The sequence below is a fragment of the Dendrobates tinctorius genome, unplaced genomic scaffold, assembly GCF_039654945.1.
Source record: "Dendrobates tinctorius isolate UK_male_01 unplaced genomic scaffold, ASM3965494v1 ptg000115l, whole genome shotgun sequence".
In the NCBI taxonomy this organism is placed as follows: Eukaryota; Metazoa; Chordata; class Amphibia; order Anura; family Dendrobatidae; genus Dendrobates; species Dendrobates tinctorius.
Genome location: NW_027361783.1, coordinates 9,356,614 through 9,378,056, shown reverse-complemented (window position 1 = coordinate 9,378,056; position 21,443 = coordinate 9,356,614). Strand labels below are relative to the sequence as shown.

The following is a 21,443-nucleotide window of genomic DNA, read 5'->3' as shown; positions in this document are numbered from 1 at the left end:
CACTGTACAGGTGACTTTATCTTGCGAAGACTGAACGTTTTCGCAAGATAGACATGCTGCAGTCTGGAAAGACGCGCCGCATGTGCGTGTATGCAGGGACTGGTCGTTTACTGACCGTGGGAACATACCCTAAAGGCCCGACTGGTGGAGGGCTGCAGTGATAGTTGACTTTGTGGAACTTTCTCCCATCTCCCTACTGCATCTGGAAATCTCAGCCACAGTGATCTTTGGGATCTTCTTTAACTCTCTCACCAAGGATCTTCTCCCACGATTGCTCAGTATGGCTGGACAGCCATGTCAAGGAAAACTTCTGATGATCCCAACCTTCTTTCATTTCAGTCTCTTGCATGAAAACCTGGGACTGCCGCCGGCACTCGGACCGGAGCGTGCAGATACATGTATTTCTATGCAGCCGCATGCTCCGGTCCTGGTGCCGGCGGCAGTGCCGGGCTTTCATGCGAGAGACTCGCACGAGAATCGTGCAAGTCTCTCGCAAGTGAGTATGAGCCCTAACCCCTTCATCCTGAAGCCTGTTTTCACCTTCCTGACCAGGCCAATTTTTAGGGTATGTGCACACTTTGCGGATTCTGGTGCGGATCCGCAGCAGATTCTCCTGCAGTGTACACTACTATTTTATCCAATGGAATTTAAAAAATGCTGCGCACATGCTGCAGAAAATTCCGCGTGGAAATGCAGCAGTTTATCTTCTGCAGCATGTCAATTCTTTGTTGGGATTCCGCAGCATTTTTACACCTATTCCATTATAGGAATCCGCAGGTGTAAAAGCGCAGGGGAAATCCGCACAAAAAAGCAGTAAATCCGCAATGAATCGCAGGTAAAACGAATGTCATTTTACCTGCAGATTCAGCAGATTCTGCACGGAAAAATCCACACAGGAATCCACAACATGTTCACATACACTCACAATTCTGACCACTGCCACTTTAGTGATCTGAGCCAGCTGGCACGGGAAAGGAAAGAAGGACATTGAACTGAAGCCTGAGCTTCCATAGAAGGCAAGAAAAGACAAGTACGGAACGTAGGAGTAAAAGGGAACACAGAGGACGTGGGTTAGAGGAAGAACCCTGCCTAGAAGTTCTAAGCGCAAGGCCGGGGCTCGGTCCCCGAGGTTGTATGGACACTAATGGTTCTGCAGCAGACACTGGTGGAGTAGTGGGCTGTAAATGCACTACTCCCATCTAAGACTCGAGGGCACAACAGCAACACGGATAGAGGAGTAGAGAGTCCCCGAAGCAGGCTACAGCTGTCTGCCGTGCAAGTAGAGTTCTTGGGAACATCTGTCAGGAGGAACTCCAGTGTAACACAGTACTAGGAGATCTTCACACTTAAAGGCGCTATAGAGGAGACGTTCAGGAAAGGCACATAAGTTGGCGGAGTGTGGAAGGGAGCATTCCATCTTGCCTGGAGGTTGACTGAGCCCCTGACCCGAGGACATGGCACAGAAGAGGGCACTACAGACTGTGAGTAAAGCTTTGGAACTACATGCCCTGGTGTCCTCCATTTCTTCCTGCGTCTGTTCACCTGGCACTGCTACATCCCCTGCGCCAGACACTACACCATCTAAGTGTCTCCACATCTACACTGCCCTGGGACAACAGCCCTGCCTGTGGAGGGCTATACCATCCTTGCTGTCCCAGAGGATCTCGCTGCAGCATCGGCTTAACACCTCCCTTGCCGAACACCACAGGTAGCTTCACGAACTATTCATTTAACAACATTCAAAACATCCACATCTTTCTATTACTTGGGTGCCAAGGGCCACGGTCCGGGTCACCGCCACTGTGACACATCCCACTGATACCGGCCCGGTACCGAGTACCCCGCATACAAACCCACATACAAACTCCTTGCAGATGCTGTCCTTGGTGGGATTTGAACCCAGGACCCCAGCGCTGTAAGGCTGCAGTGCTATCCACTGAGTCATTTTGGCTTAGTCATGTACATTTCGGCAAACTGTAGTCTAGCTTTTTTTTATGTCTTTGTGTCAGCAGTAGGGTCCTCCTGCCATAGCATTTCATTTAAATGTCAACAGATAGTTTGCGCTGACACTGATGCACCCTGAGCCGGCAGGACAGCTTGAATTTCTTTAGAACTTGATTGGGGCTGCTTAGCCACCCTCCGGACTATCCTGCATTGCAAATTATCAGCAATTTTTCTCTGCCGTCCAAGTCCAGGCAGATTATCTACATTGTCATGGGTTGTAAACTTCTTGATTATGTTGCAAAACTATGGACAAAGGAACATCAAGATCTCTGGAGATGGGCTTGTAACCTTAAGATTGTTGATATTTTTCAACCATTTTGGTTCTCAAGACCTCAGAAAGTTCCCTTCTCTTTGTTCACCATGATTACTGTGGTACACACAATGAAAAGATTTAGTTAGCATCTCCCCTTACTATCTGGTTTCAGGTGTGAATTTCATATTGCCCACACCTGTTATGTGCAAGCAGGTGCTTCTTGTTCAAACTCACCTGTGACAACAAAGATGTTTACCCACAAATTTTCCCAGATCATTTTCAGGGTTTTGTGTGAAATTATGTCCAATTTGCCTTTTTTTTCCCTTCTGCATCTTTTTTTTTGTGTTCTTATGCACACAAAGGAAATAAATATGTATAACAAAATATGTGCAATTGCAATAATTTTCTGGGAAAAATGCTAATTTTTTTTCGAACAAATGCAAGGGTGCCAACTCTTTTGTATAAAAACCACAAAAAGAGGAAAAAAAATCCTCCAATATTCAAGATAAACCAAAAACAGGCAGAGATGCTTAACTGTAACTAGGTCTCAATACAAATGCACTAACAGGGTGCAGCAGACACAAGTAAAATGGCAACTGGACAGGTGCATTAATACCAAATGAGACAGCCAGCCTAGTTACACTTTTGGCCCTAACGTTATATATACACCATCTCATTATAATTAACCAAAACAATTTGGATACAGCCAGAATACATTGGCATACAAATATAACAAATAGCTGTCAAGATCACAATGATCATAAAACGAACAGATCAAAACAAATCACAGATGGTGAGTTAAATGATATACCTTGACAAGCATAATTGATCCACCATAGTAACGAAGATGACCTACTTAAAGGATTGTGTTTCAGTTCCACCCATGCGAGAAATTGTTGTGCGCCACCTAGTTACAAGAATCACGATTTGCACTGACGTGTCCGGCTAACGAGTAACTTTGGTCACGTGTTGGCAATACCAGTAAGAGGAAACTTTTTCCATAGTTCGGATACCTCACAGTTTTAAGTAAAAAGTTCTTATTTAATCTACATGTCATGATCTCAGTGTGGGTTTGACTCGCACACGTGGGGTTAATGTCTGGAACCAGTGCTGATGACTGGCATTTCTGGGGTTAAAGGTTGTGATCCCAGTGCAGGCTTACCTGCACACCTGGGGCTATGATTGTGGCCTCTCCCTGGTTCTGGGAGAGGCTTCTTATAGCCTCAGTACGCTCCCATCTCCATCAGTTATACTTTCGCCCTTGGCATTGTGTGGTGACCCGAGTGTGTTTGTGCTGTGTTCTGGTTGCTTGATTCTCTGTGTACGACTCGGTCTGTTCTCTGGATATTGCTTTGGATTCTGCTTGGTACCTTCTATGTCTGTTTGTTTTTGATCTCTGCTTGGCCCCAACTATCCATTCTGTCTCATCCCTGGTACCTTACTCCTCTGTGTATGACCTGTTTTGCCTATGAGTATTTCTGTATAGTGTCCTGCCATCTCTGAAAGCAGGACGCTAAGCCCCGCCCCCTTGCAGTCACATGACCGTAGGTCCTGTGACTGCTTGCTAAACTTCAGCATCCACAGGTCCTGTGTATCTGTAATTTCCGGCTGTACCTGACCCCGGGGCCCCCTACAGTGCGGGCGAGTCCCTGCTCAGCGGAGGCTGCACGCCGGCGCTGACAGGATCCTGACACTATATATTATATAGAAATGCGGATCTAACGTCCTATTATCAATAAAAATGGTATATTAGGTACAAATTTGAAACTTTGGGAAAACGTATCTCGACATCTGCGAGCTCAAATGTAATGATAAACTTCAATGCTAACCCAGGTGTAGACAACCATTGTTGGATCACATACAGCCACAAAATCATTATGTGATCATGACATCTAACCACTTGTTATATTGTTATGCCATTACATTAGGGGTGTATCCAAACCGACATTGGTTAATCAAACACGATGGTGTACTTAAGTGTCTATATTGAGGGTTATAGTTTAGATTGAAAAAGACCATAAAAGCTCAAAACACTGCTATACTCAAATGGAGGAATAAATACTTTATGTAAGATGTCTTTATGAGCGCTGTCTCCAATGATTTGACTATTACATTGAGGTGATTCCTGGGGGTATGTGTTGTGAGTTCATTTTCTGGTCTACCAGTTGTGAGTTCTCCTTCCAGGCTCCCTCTGGTGGTAACAGGAGGTAGTGAGGCTGATTTAATCAGTGATCTGCCACCTGATAAGGAGTATGACGATTGGACCTCAGGAATCTCAGACTGGATTTAAGACAGCCGACGCCCTATTCTGGTGCTGGTGATTCCTTCTGGCTTGTCAGGTCTTGGTTCTCAGCTCTGTTCCAGTCAGCTCAAGCTAACTTTTTATGCTTATGTTCACACTTGATTTTGTTGGTCTATTCAGTTTTTTGTGGTCAGCCAGCCCCGGCTGGGGCTGTGCTGAATTTCCACTCTTATTTATCTGTATTTGCCAATTTGCTTTTTGTCCCTTATTAGATTGGCCTCTTTTTGCTCTGTCTCAGAATATTTCAGCGTGCTGATATAGTGGGAGAAGTCTAGTGACTTCAGGGTTAATTTTATCAGAAGTGTTGGACATTATTTTTGTAGGGTTTTTGGCAGATTGCAGACAGTGTCTTTCCTTTCTAGTTAGTTTGGGCCCCATCGTTTGCGCAGCCTATTTTCCTGCCCGTGTTTGTTTTTATCTTGTTTCACCGTCATTACATGTGTGGGGGCTGTTTTTCCTTTGGGGTCTGCTCTGGGGCAGTTAGTTTTCCCCTTTTCTTGCTTTAGGCTTATTTAGTCCTCCGGCTGTGACAAAGCATCTAGGTTCATCGTAGGAACGCTCCACGGCTGCTGCTAGTTGTGTGGTTAGGATCAGGGATCTGCAATCTGCATAGCTACCAACCTCTCTGGTTTTCTGTGACTTAGCTTGTTTTGTTTTTTCCTCCTCAGTGACCCATTCATAACAGGTATGCTTGGACTGTGACATTATTAAAGGGAATCTGTCAGCAGGCATGTGCCATGTAATCTGAAGACAGCAGGAGATAAGAGGCTGAAACACACAATTCAGGAATGTGTCATTTGTCCGTGTGTGCTGTTTATAAACTGTGAACCATTTATCACTAAGAGACTAAAGGTCTTGTTACATTTCGGGATGCACCAGCGATCCCGACGATACAACCCGGTCAGGATCGCTGGTGCATCGCTAAATGGTCGCTAGTGAGCTGCCAAACAGGCATATCTCACCAGCGATGCAGCGGCGGTTGTCACTTACCTGTCACACGCAGCGAGGGTGACATCTTCCGCCCGCGTCCATGGAGTCGCTAATCGGCGCCAGCAGGAAGCCGACGAAGAGAAATGGACCATCCCGTTCTCGCGCGATCAGCGATATCCAGCCGAGAGCCGGGTCGGAGGTAAGTGTCATATGTAGCGAGATCGCTAGCGATATCGCTGTTGCGTCAGAAAATCGGTGACGCTTTAGCGATATCGCTATGTGTGAAGGGGTTTAACATTTCTGGGACTGTGTCAGTTTGGCAAAGTCCTCTCCTCCTATGATAAGCAGCTCACTATCTGTGGAGTTTGTACACAGAGTCTAATGTGGGCAGGGTTAACTGTGGTGTGGACGGTGGATAGCCTTTCAGCTCTGCATCTATCTAAAATCTCGGATTGTGCCAACCCTGCTGCATCCAGTAAACCAAATAATACTTTGCTAGAATCAGGGTCTCTTTGCCTACGTTATGTTGCTCTCAGATGAGGTAGCAAAAACCTGGTGACAGATTCCCTTTAAGCCTAATGTGCTGCAGACAAGTTAAAGTTATTCAATATCCCAAGCCTCAAGAGTCATGACTATTTTCTGTTCAGACGTTGTCTCCATACTGCCATCTATAGGTAACTACTCTGCAAGTCTCTAAAGAGCTACTTTGCATTCTTTTTTCTATGGAGTATTGTCTGCAAGACATCCTACACTAGATGAATCTGTGCTAGGAGAATGCCTGGCATTTTGACAGATTATCTGAGCACGTTTGCTCATCACTAGTAAAGTCTTATCGGAGCATCTGAGAGTAGTAATATATCATTCGAGTGCCTTCCGCTGCATGATTTGCGGCTGTTAAATAGTCTCAGCCGCAAATCATGCAGCCGCAGGGACTCAAATATAATATACGAGCACTCCAAGATACTCAGATATCACCTGAGCATTATCCGAGCACATTCACTCATCACTACAGAATACCATGATCTGCATTTAAAGGCGTTGTCCAGTTCAACCCAGCTGCAGACTTAAAAATCCCCCCCCCCAGCACATGTATTGTGCGCTGTCGGGATTCGCTGGTTTCTGACCCGGGACTGGAGGGCATGTATGAGTTATATGGTTCATACTCCTTTAACACCATGATACAAATGGAGTTTGATGTTCATTAAACAAAAAGAAAAAACAAAAAACATATCTAAAAATTGTTTTTAATTTATTAATACCAATTTAAGTACTTGCCATTTTCCTTTTAAAATCAGCCTCGTCTTATACCCTTTACATAACTTGTATACAATGTATATTGAACTCACTTTGCAAATGTAGGAGGTAATATTAAGAACAAGATAAGTATACATTTTGGCAACAGTACCAGAAAAGTTCACTTACAAAAACAGAGACAACATACATTAGAAATTTAGCTGGATTCTTTAAAATTACTCCTTATGAAAAAAGACAAAAAAAAAAAAAATAGATTAAAAAAATTTCCCTTTAAATGATTTTTTTAATACCTGTAATTAAATAATCGTTTAAAATATGACTTGATTATATGTATAGAATACAGCATTCACATAAGGCTCCAAGAGAATATCCAACCTTGCGTTCTATTTTACCTACAGTATATCTAAGCATCTTGAAAGAGCTGTGCAGGTAAAAAAAAAAAAAAAAAAAATCTTTAAAAGCAGTTGATCTCTCCTCTTGCGGCACAGTTCTTCAAACTTTCTGCGTAAGCATAAGCAGAGTTAAAGGAAATATGTTACAGGGTTATAGTGCCCTGATGGCATCATAAAGCAGGGGCAAACACCCCAATTATAGCAGTGTGTCACAGACTTGCCAACATGAGTTTTCAAAAAAAATCACAAAATACAGTGGGATGTGGAAGCCAGAAGTCCTTGTATTCACGAGTGGTGGGCTAACCCTACTCGCTCATTACTGTGCATAGGGAGAAAGCTCTCAATCAACAACTGGTGGGCGGCATCGAGTCAGCCACTTGAAAACAGGACTTCTTAGCTTGTAAACATCAGAGGACTCCCAAGTAGTGATGAGGGAATGTGCTTGGATAAGAGGTTATTCCCAGCATGCTCTGGTGCTAACCGAGTAACTTTGGCGTGCTCGAAAAATATGTTTGAGTCGCTGCAGCTGTATGTCTCGTGGCTGGTCGACAGCCGCAATGTATTCAAGCATTACCTGCTTGCTAAGCAATTCTTTGCGGCTGTCGGACAGCAGAGAGGCATGCAGGCACGGGGGACACAAACTTATTTTTAGAGCATGCCGAAGTCACTCAGTTAGCACCCGAGCATGCTCAGACAAAACCTTATCCGAGCATGTTCGCTCATCACTACTCATGAGCTCACATCACTTGGTTCTTGTTGCCCCCTAATAAAAACACTTGTTTTTTTAAACTACACCATACTGCTAAATGACACACACCGGTCAAGTCACCTTCTGCCATTGTTAGGTTGCCCTTAGAAAAAGCAGTATAAATCTGGCAACAACAGTTCCCTTTAAAGTAAAGCTTTGGTTTCCCAGCATGACCTCTACAGATGCTTAGTCTCCAGTATATCATCATTTTATTACTGAGCTCAGAATTAGTGATTAGCTAACGTGCTCGGAGAGGGTGTTAGTCGAGAACGCTCGTGTCCTAAATGAGTGTTTACAGCGTGCTCGGAAATAATGTCCCCGCGGCTGTTCGACAGTTGCCACATATGCAGGGTTTGCCTGTTGTGCAAAACCTGTAAGTGTTGCGGTTGTCAAACAGTTGCGAGACATGGAGCCGCGGGGACTTTACCATGCCGATAATACTTGGATTAGGACACGAGCGTGCTCGGACAACACCTTATTAGAGCACGCTCACTCATCACTACTCAGAATATAAAACACTATGCAGGGGGCTGAAGGCAGACGCAATCCTAAAATTTAACGCATTGTTTCTGCACTGCATGAGAAGCTCTACATCACCAAGGTGGAGCGCATATCATTCAAGGGTGGAGACTAACTTTAAAGAATGTAGTGTGTCTAAACTAAGTAATGCAAAATAGGAGATTATTGATAACCAGCAATAATACTGATTACTTGGTCATATTACATGGTGGAATCATTTTACAAAGACATTACTAAAAACAGAAGTAAAAAAAGGAATTATAAAAAAAAGTGTTTTAAATAAAGTTTGGAAATTAAAACTGCATCACAATCCCTAACATTTAGTCGTTTCTTCCTTTTCTGATTCTGGATGGCCTAGCATCAAACATACATGAAGAGGGATTTACACATTTACCTTTTTCATTTAAGATACCAGTCAGATGCAGTCATCAATTCTTTGGACGATCAAGAACATTGGGTTTAAGGACGGGACAGAGAAGATCGATGTTAAACCCAAATGTACAAGGCTTAGTGAGCCATAGTGAGCACACAATGACAGAATTTCTTTGTGTTCAAGGCTCTATGAGGATCAGCGGTCTGACAAATTTCACGAGTTCTTACAGGTGATACCATATGTAAAGACTTACAGAGAGGTGCTGGTAATTGGTGTTGTTGCATTTGGATGTCATTTTAAAGCAGTTGTCCAAGACTACAACCTAAGCAGCAAAAGTCACACTAGGGATTGTAATCATCGCAACGGTCTAGCAAAAGCATGAGGTGCAACTAGGACGGCACTCAAGCGTCGGCCAAGTAAATTTGCACTGCTCCCACAGGGTACCAAAGTGGACACCGGATAAGGGCAGTGCAACCCTTTATGCTTCTCTCTACTAATGATCTATCCTTAAATTGGATTAGTGGGTGCGACAACCATCACAGCCAATGATTCTTATATCCCCCAAAGATAATGATGAGACTCACTGGTCCTTAAAATTCTTTTTTTAAATTTCTTGCTTCCTATAAAATTAAAAACAGAATCTTCCTGTTTTGGAGGGGAGGGAGCTGGTACTCAGAGGCGATTGTTGATTTGCATTACACAGGCTTCTGCAGATCTTTGACCTGTGATTCCCAATATAAGCTGATAGCAGGCCCTGGGGCCAACAGAATTTCCCAGTGTACTGAACCGCAGCTCCCACTGACTTCAATGGTAAGAGTGCTGCACTAATGGAAAACAATGCAGTGTTTGGAGCGGTCAGATCCAGCTCTGGACACTTGACATTCAGAGACCGCAGGAACTGCTAACATCTGTTTGGTGAGGGTGCTAGGTTTTGGACCACCAATCTGATAGTGGCGATTTATATTGCAGTTCTGGACAACTCCTTTATAGCATAGGCCCCCTTCTAGGGAATGTCTGCCCAAATAACACAATTGAGTTCCCCATCTCTGTAAGCAGACTCCCCACGATCCCCGGAATCCATGTACCGGCCTGATATTGTCTGTAGCACAAAACTGAGAAATATTAGAATGTCAGCACAATCTCTTGTGGAGTAACTTGTACTCAGATGATAAGTAACCAGAGGAAGTCAAAGTGGTCGCTAGATAGGCATCACACCCCGCTGAACATCCTATGGATGGGAGCAGATGTCAAACATTCTGGAAACTACATCAGGTTAGGATTTAATGCACATTATGTTTTTCACAATTTCTGAGACTTCAGACTTTTATTTATTGGATGTTTTCTAATAAGTACATTAACCATAGAACAGACATGAGACGTAAAATGGCTTAATCTAATTTATCATTTGCCACTAAAAGATATTTCTGATTCTTGATGATCATGTCCAAAAATTTTAAGGGGGAAGAAAACAAAGAAACCATTGCGTACACCTTATCTGTAACCACAAATTCAGTTTCCATCACCATTCACGAGTCCATCCACATTTCAGTACATGTCCAGACTGTAGGTATCCATTTAAAAACTAAATATAAAATATCTCAAAAGTCTGACTTCATACAAACACAGATCGGAAACATAATAGGCCAGCTTAAAATGATGCTCGACTTTTGGGTCTGGACCGGAAACTGTTCTGGAAATTCTGTGGACGAGTTCTATTCTTCAGCCATATAAAAACGATACATCAAGGCAACAATGATAGCAGATATTGCTGGGATAATCCAGTTACTCCACAAGCTAGAAGTGGAAAATGGGACAAGGTTAATGTGAGCAGTTTATTATACGGATTCATACACAGTGAGGCAAGGTAAATGTCCTCCTAAACACATCACTGTAAATGGGTGTGTGTGTATGTAGAAGCACACACATACACACACTCTTATTTATGTAGGTGCGTAGTTTGTGTGGAGGCGCGCCATGTATGCAAAATTTTTATTTAAAAAAAATCCTACGACCATGTACCATTATATAACATCACCTCCAAATGACAGAAAATAGGTTATACTCAGCATAACTACATAAAGTCTATACACATTTCCTTTATGCAGTGATGACACATCACACTTGGTCGTATGGTTTTAAACAGTAGGGTGAAAAGACAATTTTTTTTTTGTACTTTGTGTAAAGGAAAACCAAGCAAGTTTCACAATTAGTATAATTAATCAGTAACATATTGGCTACATTTTCCTGGACTGTACAGGAGACGATGTGAAAAGAAAGCCCCTCTATGACCGTCCTGCAGCCATGTGCTGGAGTATCACCTGGTAGACTTCTTTCTCTACCTGACCTCTACAGGTAGATAATACTATGACCTCTCCATTTTATGCACTTAGTCTCCTATTTAGCTCTGAACGCAGAAAGAATTATCTGGAAGGCAGCGCTCAATATTTACACTATGTGCAAAGCAAATGTAGGAGGCGGTCAGAGCAGGAAACCCAGCCAAAAACTGTCAGGCTGAAATTCAAGCCAAAAATGAGGCCTCGTCTCCGAGATCTAATCCTGTTCCTGTTGTATTAAGGACTACCTTACAGATGGTCTTGGAAACCTACATTTAAGGGACTAGAGTGAAAGAACAACTCTTGTACGTTACATAACATTTGTAGAAATAATGAACAGTTTATGTTAATCACATTAAAATTGTAAAAAGCAATCCTTTCATTTTTTCAAAAGATAAAATAAATGCTGCAGACATTTATGGCGTTTTCACACTGCACTTTTCTCCATGTTTGCGAGTCCCATCAGGGCTTGCATTCGAACCTCTGCACACAAAATGGGATTAGTCAACGGGGCCATAGACTATAATGATGCCGGCAGAGAGAAAGTGCTCTCTGACATGCACCATTTCGGGAGTGTGCGCCTACGGAGTGAACTACTTATATGATGGACTACTTGCTAGAGATGGGGTGCACCTTACGAAGACTGGAAAGCATGTATTTGGAAGTCGCCTTGCTACACTTGTAAGGAGAGCTTTAAACTAGAACAACATGGGAAGGGAAGCAAAAGACCAGAAAAAGCCATACACCTGACAAATGCTTCTGAGAACTCTGCTATTAGAAGTGGAAAGGAAGAACAAAGACGAAAGAATCTAATTAAAAAAAATATTGGAGAAAGAGAAACCAATCACAAACTAAAATGTTTCTATACTAATGCACAAAGCATGGGCAACAAACAAGGAGAATTGGAACTACTAACACAGGAAAAGAAATATGATGTCATTGGAATCACTGAAACTTGGTGGGACAATACACATGATTGGAATACAAGACTAGAAGGATACAACTTATTTGCAAGAAACAGACTTGATAAACGAGGAGGGGGTGTCGCATTGTATGTTAGAAATGCATATATCTGCACAGAGATTGAAGCTTCAGAGACTGGGAGTTCTGTGGAAACTGTTTGGGTAAGAATACAAGGACAGAACAATGGAAAGGACACCATTGTAGGCATTTACTACAGGCCGCCTGTGCAAGCTGAAGATATGGATGAACTCTTTATGCATCAAATGGCCAAGTTCTCCAAAAAATATGACATAGTTGTCATGGGAGATTTCAACTATCCAGACATTTGTTGGGAATCTCTCTCAGGCAAAACTAACAGGTCAAGGAAATTCTTATCCTCTCTTGCTGACAACTTTATCTTCCAAAAGGTAAGGGAGAAAACAAGGGGAACTGCTACCTTGGATCTAATCCTTATAAACAGGGAGGAAATGGTTGAGGAGGTAAAAGTGGCTGGGACCCTAGGAGGTAGCGACCATGCTATTTTAGAATTTTGGATAACTAGAGGCGGAAGACCTGTGAAGACTCAGACGTCAAGGTTAGATTTCAGAAAGGCAGATTTTAAGGGATTCAGAAAGAGAATTGGAGGGATCCAATGGCTGGATATCCTTAAAGACAAAAATGTCCAGGAAGGATGGGAAATCTTGAAAAATGAAATTCTCAAAGCACAGTTGTTAACAATTCCGAAAAGAGGGAAGAATAGGAAGCATTTAAGGAAACCAGGATGAATGAACACAGAACTTAAGCACATGCTAAAAAGGAAGAAAAAAACGTTTATAAAATGGAAAGAGGGAGGCATATCTAAAGAAGAATATAATGCTGTCTGCAGAACCTGCAGGGCACAAATCAGATTTTCTAAAGCTGTAAATGAATTGAGGCTTGCAAGAGATGTCAAAAGCAATAATAAAGGATTTTGGGGATATGTCAAAAGTAAAAGAAAAGTCAAAGATGCTATAGGATTTTTACAGGATGAAAATGATGAAATGGTAAGACAGGATGTTGAGAAGGCTGAACTTTTAAATTCCTATTTTGCATCTGTTTTCTCTCAGAAAGGAAATGTAACATCAACTGTTATTCACTGTCCTATTAAGGGAATAGAAGAATCCAGGATATTTATAAACAGAAAGATAGTGAGGAAACACTTAGCTAACCTAAATGAATTCAAGTCTCCAGGTCCAGATGAATTACACCCCAGAGTACTGAAGGAGATAGCAGAAGAAATTTTTGAACCCCTCTCCATAATCTTTGAAAATTCTTGGAGAACAGGAGAAGTGCCAGAAGACTGGAGAAGAGCAAATGTTGTTCCTATCTTCAAAAAGGGGAAGAAGGTGGACCCAGGCAACTATAGGCCAGTGAGTATGACTTCTATACCAGGAAAGATCTTTGAACAAATTATTAAACAACATGTATGTCAATACCTGGATAAGAATGAAGTGATTAAACAGAGTCAGCATGGGTTTGTAACTAATAAGTCATGTCAGACTAACTTAATTTCCTTCTATGACGGTATCACTGATTGGGTGGATCAAGGAAATGCTGTAGATATAGTATATCTTGACTTCAGCAAAGCATTTGACAAAGTCTCTCATACAATCCTTATTGAAAAAATGACTAAGTATGGAATGGACAAGGCAACTGTTAGGTGGATTCATAACTGGCTTAGTGATCGGACCCAAAGAGTGGTCGTAAATGGCTTCACATCCAGTTGGAAGAATGTCTCAAGTGGGGTACCACAGGGCTCTGTCCTGGGCCCTGTATTGTTCAACATCTTTATCAACGATTTAGATGAAGGAATTGAGGGTAAACTGATTAAATTTGCTGATGACACAAAGCTAGGAGGGATAGCTAATATTAGAGAAGAGAGAGAGAGGATTCAAAAAGATTTAAATAAACTGGAGAAGTGGGCAGCAACTAACAGAATGGTTTTTAACAGGGAGAAATGCAAAGTACTACATCTGGGCAATAAAAATGAAAAAAGCATATATAGAATGGGAGGAATAGGGCTAAGTGACAGCACATGTGAAAAAGACTTGGGTATACTAATAGATCACAGACTGAATATGAGTCAACAGTGTGATGCAGCAGCAAAAAAGGCAAATGCAATTCTAGGATGTATTAACAGAAGCATACAGTCTAGATCACGTGAAGTCATTATTTCCCTCTACTCCTCTTTGGTCAGACCTCATCTGGAATATTGTGTCCAGTTTTGGGCACCACATTTTAAAAAAGACATCAACAAACTGGAGGAAGTTCAGAAAAGAGCGACCAGAATGGTGACCGGTCTGCATACCCTGTCTTATGAGGAAAGGTTGCAGGATTTGGGAATGTTTAGTTTGCAAAAGAGAAGACTGAGAGGAGACTTAATAGCTGTCTACAAATATCTAAAGGGCTGTCACATTGTAGAAGGATCAACTTTATTCTCATTTGCACAAGGAAAGACTAGAAGCAATGGGATGAAACTGAATGGGAGGAGACACAGATTAGATATTAGAAAAAACTTTTTGACAGTTAGAGTGTTCAATGAGTGGAACAGGCTGCCACGAGAAGTGGTGAGTTCTCCTTCAATGGAAGTCTTCAAACAGAGGCTGGACAGACATCTGACTGGGATGATTTAGCGAATCCTGCTTTGAGCAGGGGGTTGGACCAGATGGCCCAGGAGGTCCCTTCCAACTCTACGATTCTATGATTCTACTGAAGATGGACACTCAGACTTAGATGAAATCAACTGAGTGTTCACCGCCAGTAGGAGATTACACCCGAAAATGATGCATGACAGGTTTCCTGAAATCCACCCATTATCTTATCAGAGACTTCCTTTTATATCCATCACAAATGCTTTACACTATAGCTCTTCTCATTCAGATTGTCATCTAAGTAATAAAGTAAAAGGCTACAGACACTGGAAAGCATGGAGAGCGGACAACATACAGCAATAAAGCCCCCGTTACACACTGCGATATCGCTAGCAATATTGCTGTGAAGTCACCAATTTTGTGACGTAGCAACGATATTGCTAGCGATATCGCTGCATGTGATACTTACCTCCGACCGGCTCCCCCGCTGGTTATCGCTGATCGAGCGAGAAGCTCCTGGACCATTCCTCATCTGCCGCTTCCTGTGGCGCCGACGAGCGACGCGTGGAGCCGGGAGGGAGGACGCAGGATCGCCCCGTCTGACAGGTAAGTAGCGATCCCCGTCCCCAGCGATGTCGCTGGTGAGATCTGCCTGTGTGGCAGCTCACTAGCGACCACTTAGCGATGCACCAGCGATCCTGACCGCGTCATATCGCTAGTCGGGATCGCTGGTGCATCGCTAGGTGTAACGGTACCCTAACAAGTTGTAAACTCCTCCAGGCAACTAAACCACCAGTGGGGAGACTAACAGCTACTGACACATGGAGAACACAACCTGAAGAATCGCTGCAAAATAACAAGTTTATGGTAAGAGGAAATACCTTGAGTCAGATTCAGAAGTGGTAATAAAGGTTTCCTAAAAGAAAGAAAAATGATTCAATGTTCAATAATAAAAACCTGCAAGAAATGTGGGTTTCAACATACATTTCATTAGCAGAAACAGCTTCTAAAACATTCATAGGATATAAAAATAGGGGTTGTGATTTATCGTTTACCCTGCCCGACATTTCTAAATACACACAGCACACACAGAGCCTGGATTATATTCCGATTTTAATAGAATCAAATCTAGAGTGTAAGGAGGACGCAGCACCAGTTTTGACTCTTATTTTATTCCTGCCACTGTCCTAAGTAATCCGCCATAAGGATCCAGAGGTATGGACCTTTTTATTCGGAGCAAATGTTATGGTCTTCTAGGATTCTCTAGTAGCATGTCTTTAGGTGGCTCTGCATTATTACTCTGTGCCCCTTTGGTAATGACCATAAAAATATAGCACGGAATAAAAAGACCCATCTCTCTAGAACCTTAGGGTGGATTTATGAAAAAAGAAAGAACACCCAAAACATATTCAGGGGAGTAGCAGGAATAAAAATAAGACCAAAATTGTCCACTTTTGACCTAGTCACAGGTGCCCATAAATGGGTTTTCCAAAATTATAAAGTAACAGCTGATTGCTAGGTTACGCCATCACTGTACAAGTGGGGAATTTGACCAATGGGACAACCACCAATAATGAGACTCAAATGGGACGTAGAACCAGGGTAGCATTGCCCGCCCACAACAGCAACTCTCTGTTTATCCAGCTAGGCAGAGTCTCGTAAATGAATACAGATGGCCGCAGTTCCCTGCAAAGCTGGGTGGCCAGGGACCTCCATGCCGGATGACCTTTAAGCAGCATTTTCACAATATAAGTTGTTAACACTTATTTTCGATTTTCTTGCTGTGTTAACAGGCTGTTGATCACCCGAAGATCGAGCAAAATGCTTCTTCATTAGGTGAAATGATCTTTTGCACAGCAAAAAAATAATCGTCCTTAGTTGTGCATCGTCCTGTGTAATCAGGCCTCACACTGCGAGAACTATGGCAATCTAGAATAGATCGCTCAATGTGCATTGTTACTTTGGTCAGCCTGTGTAAGAGAGTCTCCTTTCCTCCAGGCCCTGGGTACCATCCACACATGATCCGCTTACTTTGCGCATGGTGGGCATAGCCACATGCGGAAAGTAATCGGATCAATGCATTCCTATGGGTGCGGAATCGCTGCGATTCCGCAAAAAGAATGAGCCTGCTGCGTATTTTTTCGCTATGCGTTTCCGCAGTGGAAAAATCTGCAGCATTAGCACAGCATTGCTGAATCCCATAGGATTGCATGGGATGCGTTTTCGCGGCAATTCCACAGCGGAAAAACACTGTGAAAACGCAAAAAAAAAAAAACGCAACGTGTGCACACATCCTACAAACTCTTTACAAGTTTTTGATGTAAGCAGGATTCTCAGTGGTTTCAAGTGACAAGGCCAGTCAAACATTCCCTGTACAGAAAGTTGTGGTAGCGCTGTGGTGCTGCATCCCTGACTCGGTTTTTACTTACACAATAATACTTCTGCGGCCTGTTTATTCCCAAGATTGTATAGGTCCTAAAGGTCAGACCACAATAGTGATGTTATAACCCCTTAGCCGCGGCCCATCAACATACAAAATTAGCAGGATTTAGGTCTATGGCCTAAATATTATAACCCTTCAATTACCAGTGTATTGGTCTGTTTCACCCTAATGCATAGAAATAAATATTGTATTTAATGTAGAAGAGAGCACGACACATACGTAACGGTGAGGGCCTACCTATGTGAAAGTAGCAAGAATTCTAGCCTTCACTGCATAATGACGCCACCACCATCATACCCAGTATCCATACAAGACGACCAGCCTGTTACAAAGTAACACTCACCGTTGGTTTCTGGATCTTGCATCGATCATCCTGCGGGGGAAGAAAAAAAATGCTTCCGTATTAAAATATGTAATAATGCTCTGCTGACTACTAGGGAAAATATTTATACGTCATAATAACGATTATTGATCACCTCTATTCTAAAATTCTAACAAGACATGAAGACTATTCTCAAGCAAAAGAGTCTGAAACCACCAATTTGTAAGTGGTTTAACACCATGTGGTCCTAGGGGTAACCAATGACTGTCATGTGGGGCATCGGCTCATTGGTTAAAGGTGCAAATGCTGAAGTGGGCTTCTTATCAGGCATAAGGACAAAATCGCATATGGCCAGCCCCACTCTCCCACCAGCCAAAACAAAAATTGAAGAATTTGGCTCACAGAAGCGACCAAAGCCAACACTGGAGACCTTATGAGGACGCAATCCTTCTAAATAATACAAACTTATCGTTAATATAGCCAGTGCAGCTTTCAATTGCGCTTATTATCGCCAAATCACAAAAAAAAATGGTTGTCTAATAGGTGTATGAATGTGTAACTGTAATATACTGCCCTAACTTTGTTTGCAGACAAATACTATTTAAAGGCAAAAAAAGTTACTCTTGAACACTTTGCCTTACTAAAATTACATTCCCCTCAGTACAACTGCAGGAATTGTTTAAAGGCACCACGCCAGTGGTTTTCAGCACTATAGTGTTATTACTAAAGCAAGTTCCCTGCCTTTGGCAAAATACTTTCCAGGAGTCTTTGGTTGCTCCTGGCGCCACTCTGGTCTCGCTCTGCCATCTTGTAACCACAAGCCAGGGGTAACTGTCATAAGAGCTCAATACAAGCCTGTGTGAACCTCGTTCTGGCTCAGACTTACATTGAGAAGTGACCAGCGACTCACCCAGCAAACACTGGAGGGATCCGGCAAGTCACAACCTGCAGAAGACCAATCTGAGGAGCGCAGATAACAAAAGAAGAGGGCGACTGGCAAGTATAACACTAAGGACACAGAACTTACTGCCACCACTCCAGCGCTGAAATAACAAAAATGCAGGCGTGCTGCTTTAAAATGATTTGTTTTCTATCACTGCCCTTCACACTGACATTCTGCCAAGCCGGTTACAGAATCTGTACACTGCAGCAAATCTAAAGAGTTTGGAAAGATAGAGGAGCAGCCTGAAACAATGAGGAGCCTGGCGGTGTGTCTCAGACTACCATAGACCCCTAATAGGCACTGTAGATAAACTTTAGTCACACAATACAACTCTTCTCTAATGGCGCCAAGATGAAAAGCAGCAAAGCCCCAAGCTCTGGGGAAATTAAGATAGCAATCATTGCCTGTAGATATGGACAGATATAAATTTCAGGCTCACAACTAGACAATGACTTATTTTTTTTTAATCTTTCTGTAAGGCTAAGTGCCCACGTTGTCCAAAGCATTTCAGCAACTCCCTGCTGCGGGTAAAACGCATGCGGAATTTACATGCGTTTTCCCGCAAAACACAAGCGTTTTTAGCTTGCAGAATGCTTGAGCGTTCCAAGCAATTTGAAGCATGGCTTGGAAAGTGATTGACCGGTTGGTCACACTTGTCAAGCATAGTGCCTCTCAAGTGTGACCACCTTTTTACTATTGATGCTGCCTATGGAGCATCAATAGTAAGAGATAGAATGTTAGAAGTAGTAAAAAAAATAAATAAATAAAAAATATGGTTATTCTCACCTTCCGACGACCCCCGATCTCCTCAGCGACACTGCCGGCAAGCTCCGGTCCCAGGGATGCATTGCAAGAATCACCCCAGATGACGTCATGCTCGCGAGACCACGATGTCATCTGGGGTGATTCACGCAAAGCATCCCTGGGACCAGAAGATGCTGGCAGCGTGACTAAGGGTGGGAAAGACTCAGAGGGCCGACAGAGGGTAAGTATATCCCTATTTTTATTCTATTTTTTACAAGAATATGGTACCCAGGGCATGGAGGAGAGTCTCATCTCCTCCAGACCCTGGGGACCATCCGCACATGAAGCATAGCCACATGCGTACAATGAGAGCTTCAATGTAATCCTATGGCGGCGGAATCGCTGCATTTCCGCAGGAATAATGAGCATGCTGCGGATTTTACCGCTATGCGATTCTGCAGCGGTAAAATCCACAGCATGGGCATGGCAACTGCGGAATCCCATAGGATTGCATGAGGACGCGCTTTTAAGTGTTTCCGCTGCGGGAAAAAAAGCGTCAAAAACGCTTAAAAAAATGCAACGTGTGCACACAGCCTTAAAATTCTAGTATGTACTAGACAGGGGCCTAATGATCGCGGTCACAGAGGGGCCCGCCGGCGCCAGCCGAAATTTCAGATGGATGTGTCAGAGGACGTACATTCAGCTGAAGTGTAAAGTGGTGCAAAAAACCGCCAGCTCCCTCGCAATACACGTTGCTGGCCAGAGGCCAGCAGCTGACATCAGCTCGAAAGTCACAGGCAGCGCATAGCAGTGATGTCATGTGTCTTCCATAGCAGGCAAGCCGAAGTCAGCTGCTGACCTCTGGGGGACTTTATTATGGAGGAGGGAACACATTTCTTTATAGGATTTAGAACGCTACAAGGGCTAATACATCAGACCAACATGTAAGTGGGGGTCCAGGTCCAAATTTCACACTGGGGGCTTATCTGATTCTAGTTACGCCACTGGTACTATATCATCATCTCTTTAGACAAGAGTATGTTGTATTAGGATAAATCCTCTGTAAGAGGAACAGAATATAGTAGAGGAGGGAACCTCACTGTCTTCTGTCATCATCGCATGGTGCTGCACACAAAGCCAACACAAAACATAAGGTCACTCACGGGATGAAGTTCTCCTATTATAAAGTCTTTTGACATGTTTCTGGCATCTGTAGAGTGTCCAATGTCTTCGAAGGTCTCTGTGGCATCCCCTCCAGCCTGTTCCCGGAGAACTTCTTCGCCGCCAGGATGCTGAAATCAACATATCACAATTAACTAAGTTTTCTTGTCATCATAAGGAAATCTGTCTTTAAGCCTGAAATGGTTAAGAGAACAGAAAGGCATATTCCACAAAACCCTGGGAGGGAGAATAATGCACCAAACATAAAGTGGTACCAGTTTAGGTTTTATCCTTATAAACAGCTATGGCAGCTGTCATGGCAGGATTTAACGCATTATCTTGCCTTAAGTACAACACACTTTGGATAATTTTAGTCACATAGATACAATAATTATCATAGGCGATGGTCATTAATTGGATCCTTCTGTCTGCGGCCATCTGTGGCGTGTGACCTCAAGTACAAATTACTGTCTGCAGGAAAATGATGCGCGACCTCCAAGAAAATGTAACGTTCAGATTGTTCTGCCCAAGTGGCTCCATTCAGTGCACTGTATACATTTTCTACAATTAGAAATGGCTTTGTTAGCTCATAGTTTCTGAACAGCTTGAACCTACCCAGAGCAGCTATTATTCTCTGGTAGATGATTGCTTTTAGTCAACAACTGCATATATGTGGGCCTTCGCGCAGCTATTTTCTTCTGCGTATTTCCATGAAAGATCGTAAATGAGTTGACTGCTTATTAGCGAAAATGCACATCAAATTTGAAATTACGTATCTATGTAATTTTTATTATCTATTTGATGGTGATTCTGCAATAAAGGCTGCCAAAGTAAACAATGGAGACCAGTCCTTGCCGGTCCAATGTCATGAGCTATACCATAAGATGGTCTAGCCACTGTATCTGTATATTACTATAAGCAATTATGTTGTTTTTTTGGATTTATGTTTCCTAAATATCCAAAAGATGCAGGCAACGAAAGCCAAAACGCCTCCACCGATCCTGCCAACTAGAGCCATACGCCTCCACCGATGCCAACTAGAGCCAAATGCCTTCAATGATGCCGCCAACTAGAGCCAATCACCTCCACCGATGCCGCCAACTAGAGCCAATCACCTCCACCGATGCCGCCAACTAGAGCCAATCACCTC

At 42.9% G+C, this 21,443-nt stretch overlaps 1 protein-coding gene across 2 annotated transcripts in view; it reads right to left on the bottom strand.

Moving 5' to 3' along the window:
- Positions 1-6,717: 6,717 nt before the first annotated feature.
- The window catches only part of CYB5A (cytochrome b5 type A), a 38,636-nt gene continuing 23,910 nt past the window's right edge, over positions 6,718-21,443 (bottom strand). For both annotated transcript variants that reach the window (XM_073589995.1, XM_073589996.1), the window contains exons 2-5: positions 20,296-20,424; positions 17,467-17,496; positions 15,562-15,596; positions 6,718-10,569 (exon numbers count right to left, since the gene is read on the bottom strand). In XM_073589995.1, the coding sequence (XP_073446096.1) occupies positions 10,488-10,569; positions 15,562-15,596; positions 17,467-17,496; positions 20,296-20,424 (276 nt within the window). In that variant the 3' untranslated portion in view covers positions 6,718-10,487. The remainder of the gene's footprint in view (positions 10,570-15,561; positions 15,597-17,466; positions 17,497-20,295; positions 20,425-21,443) is intronic.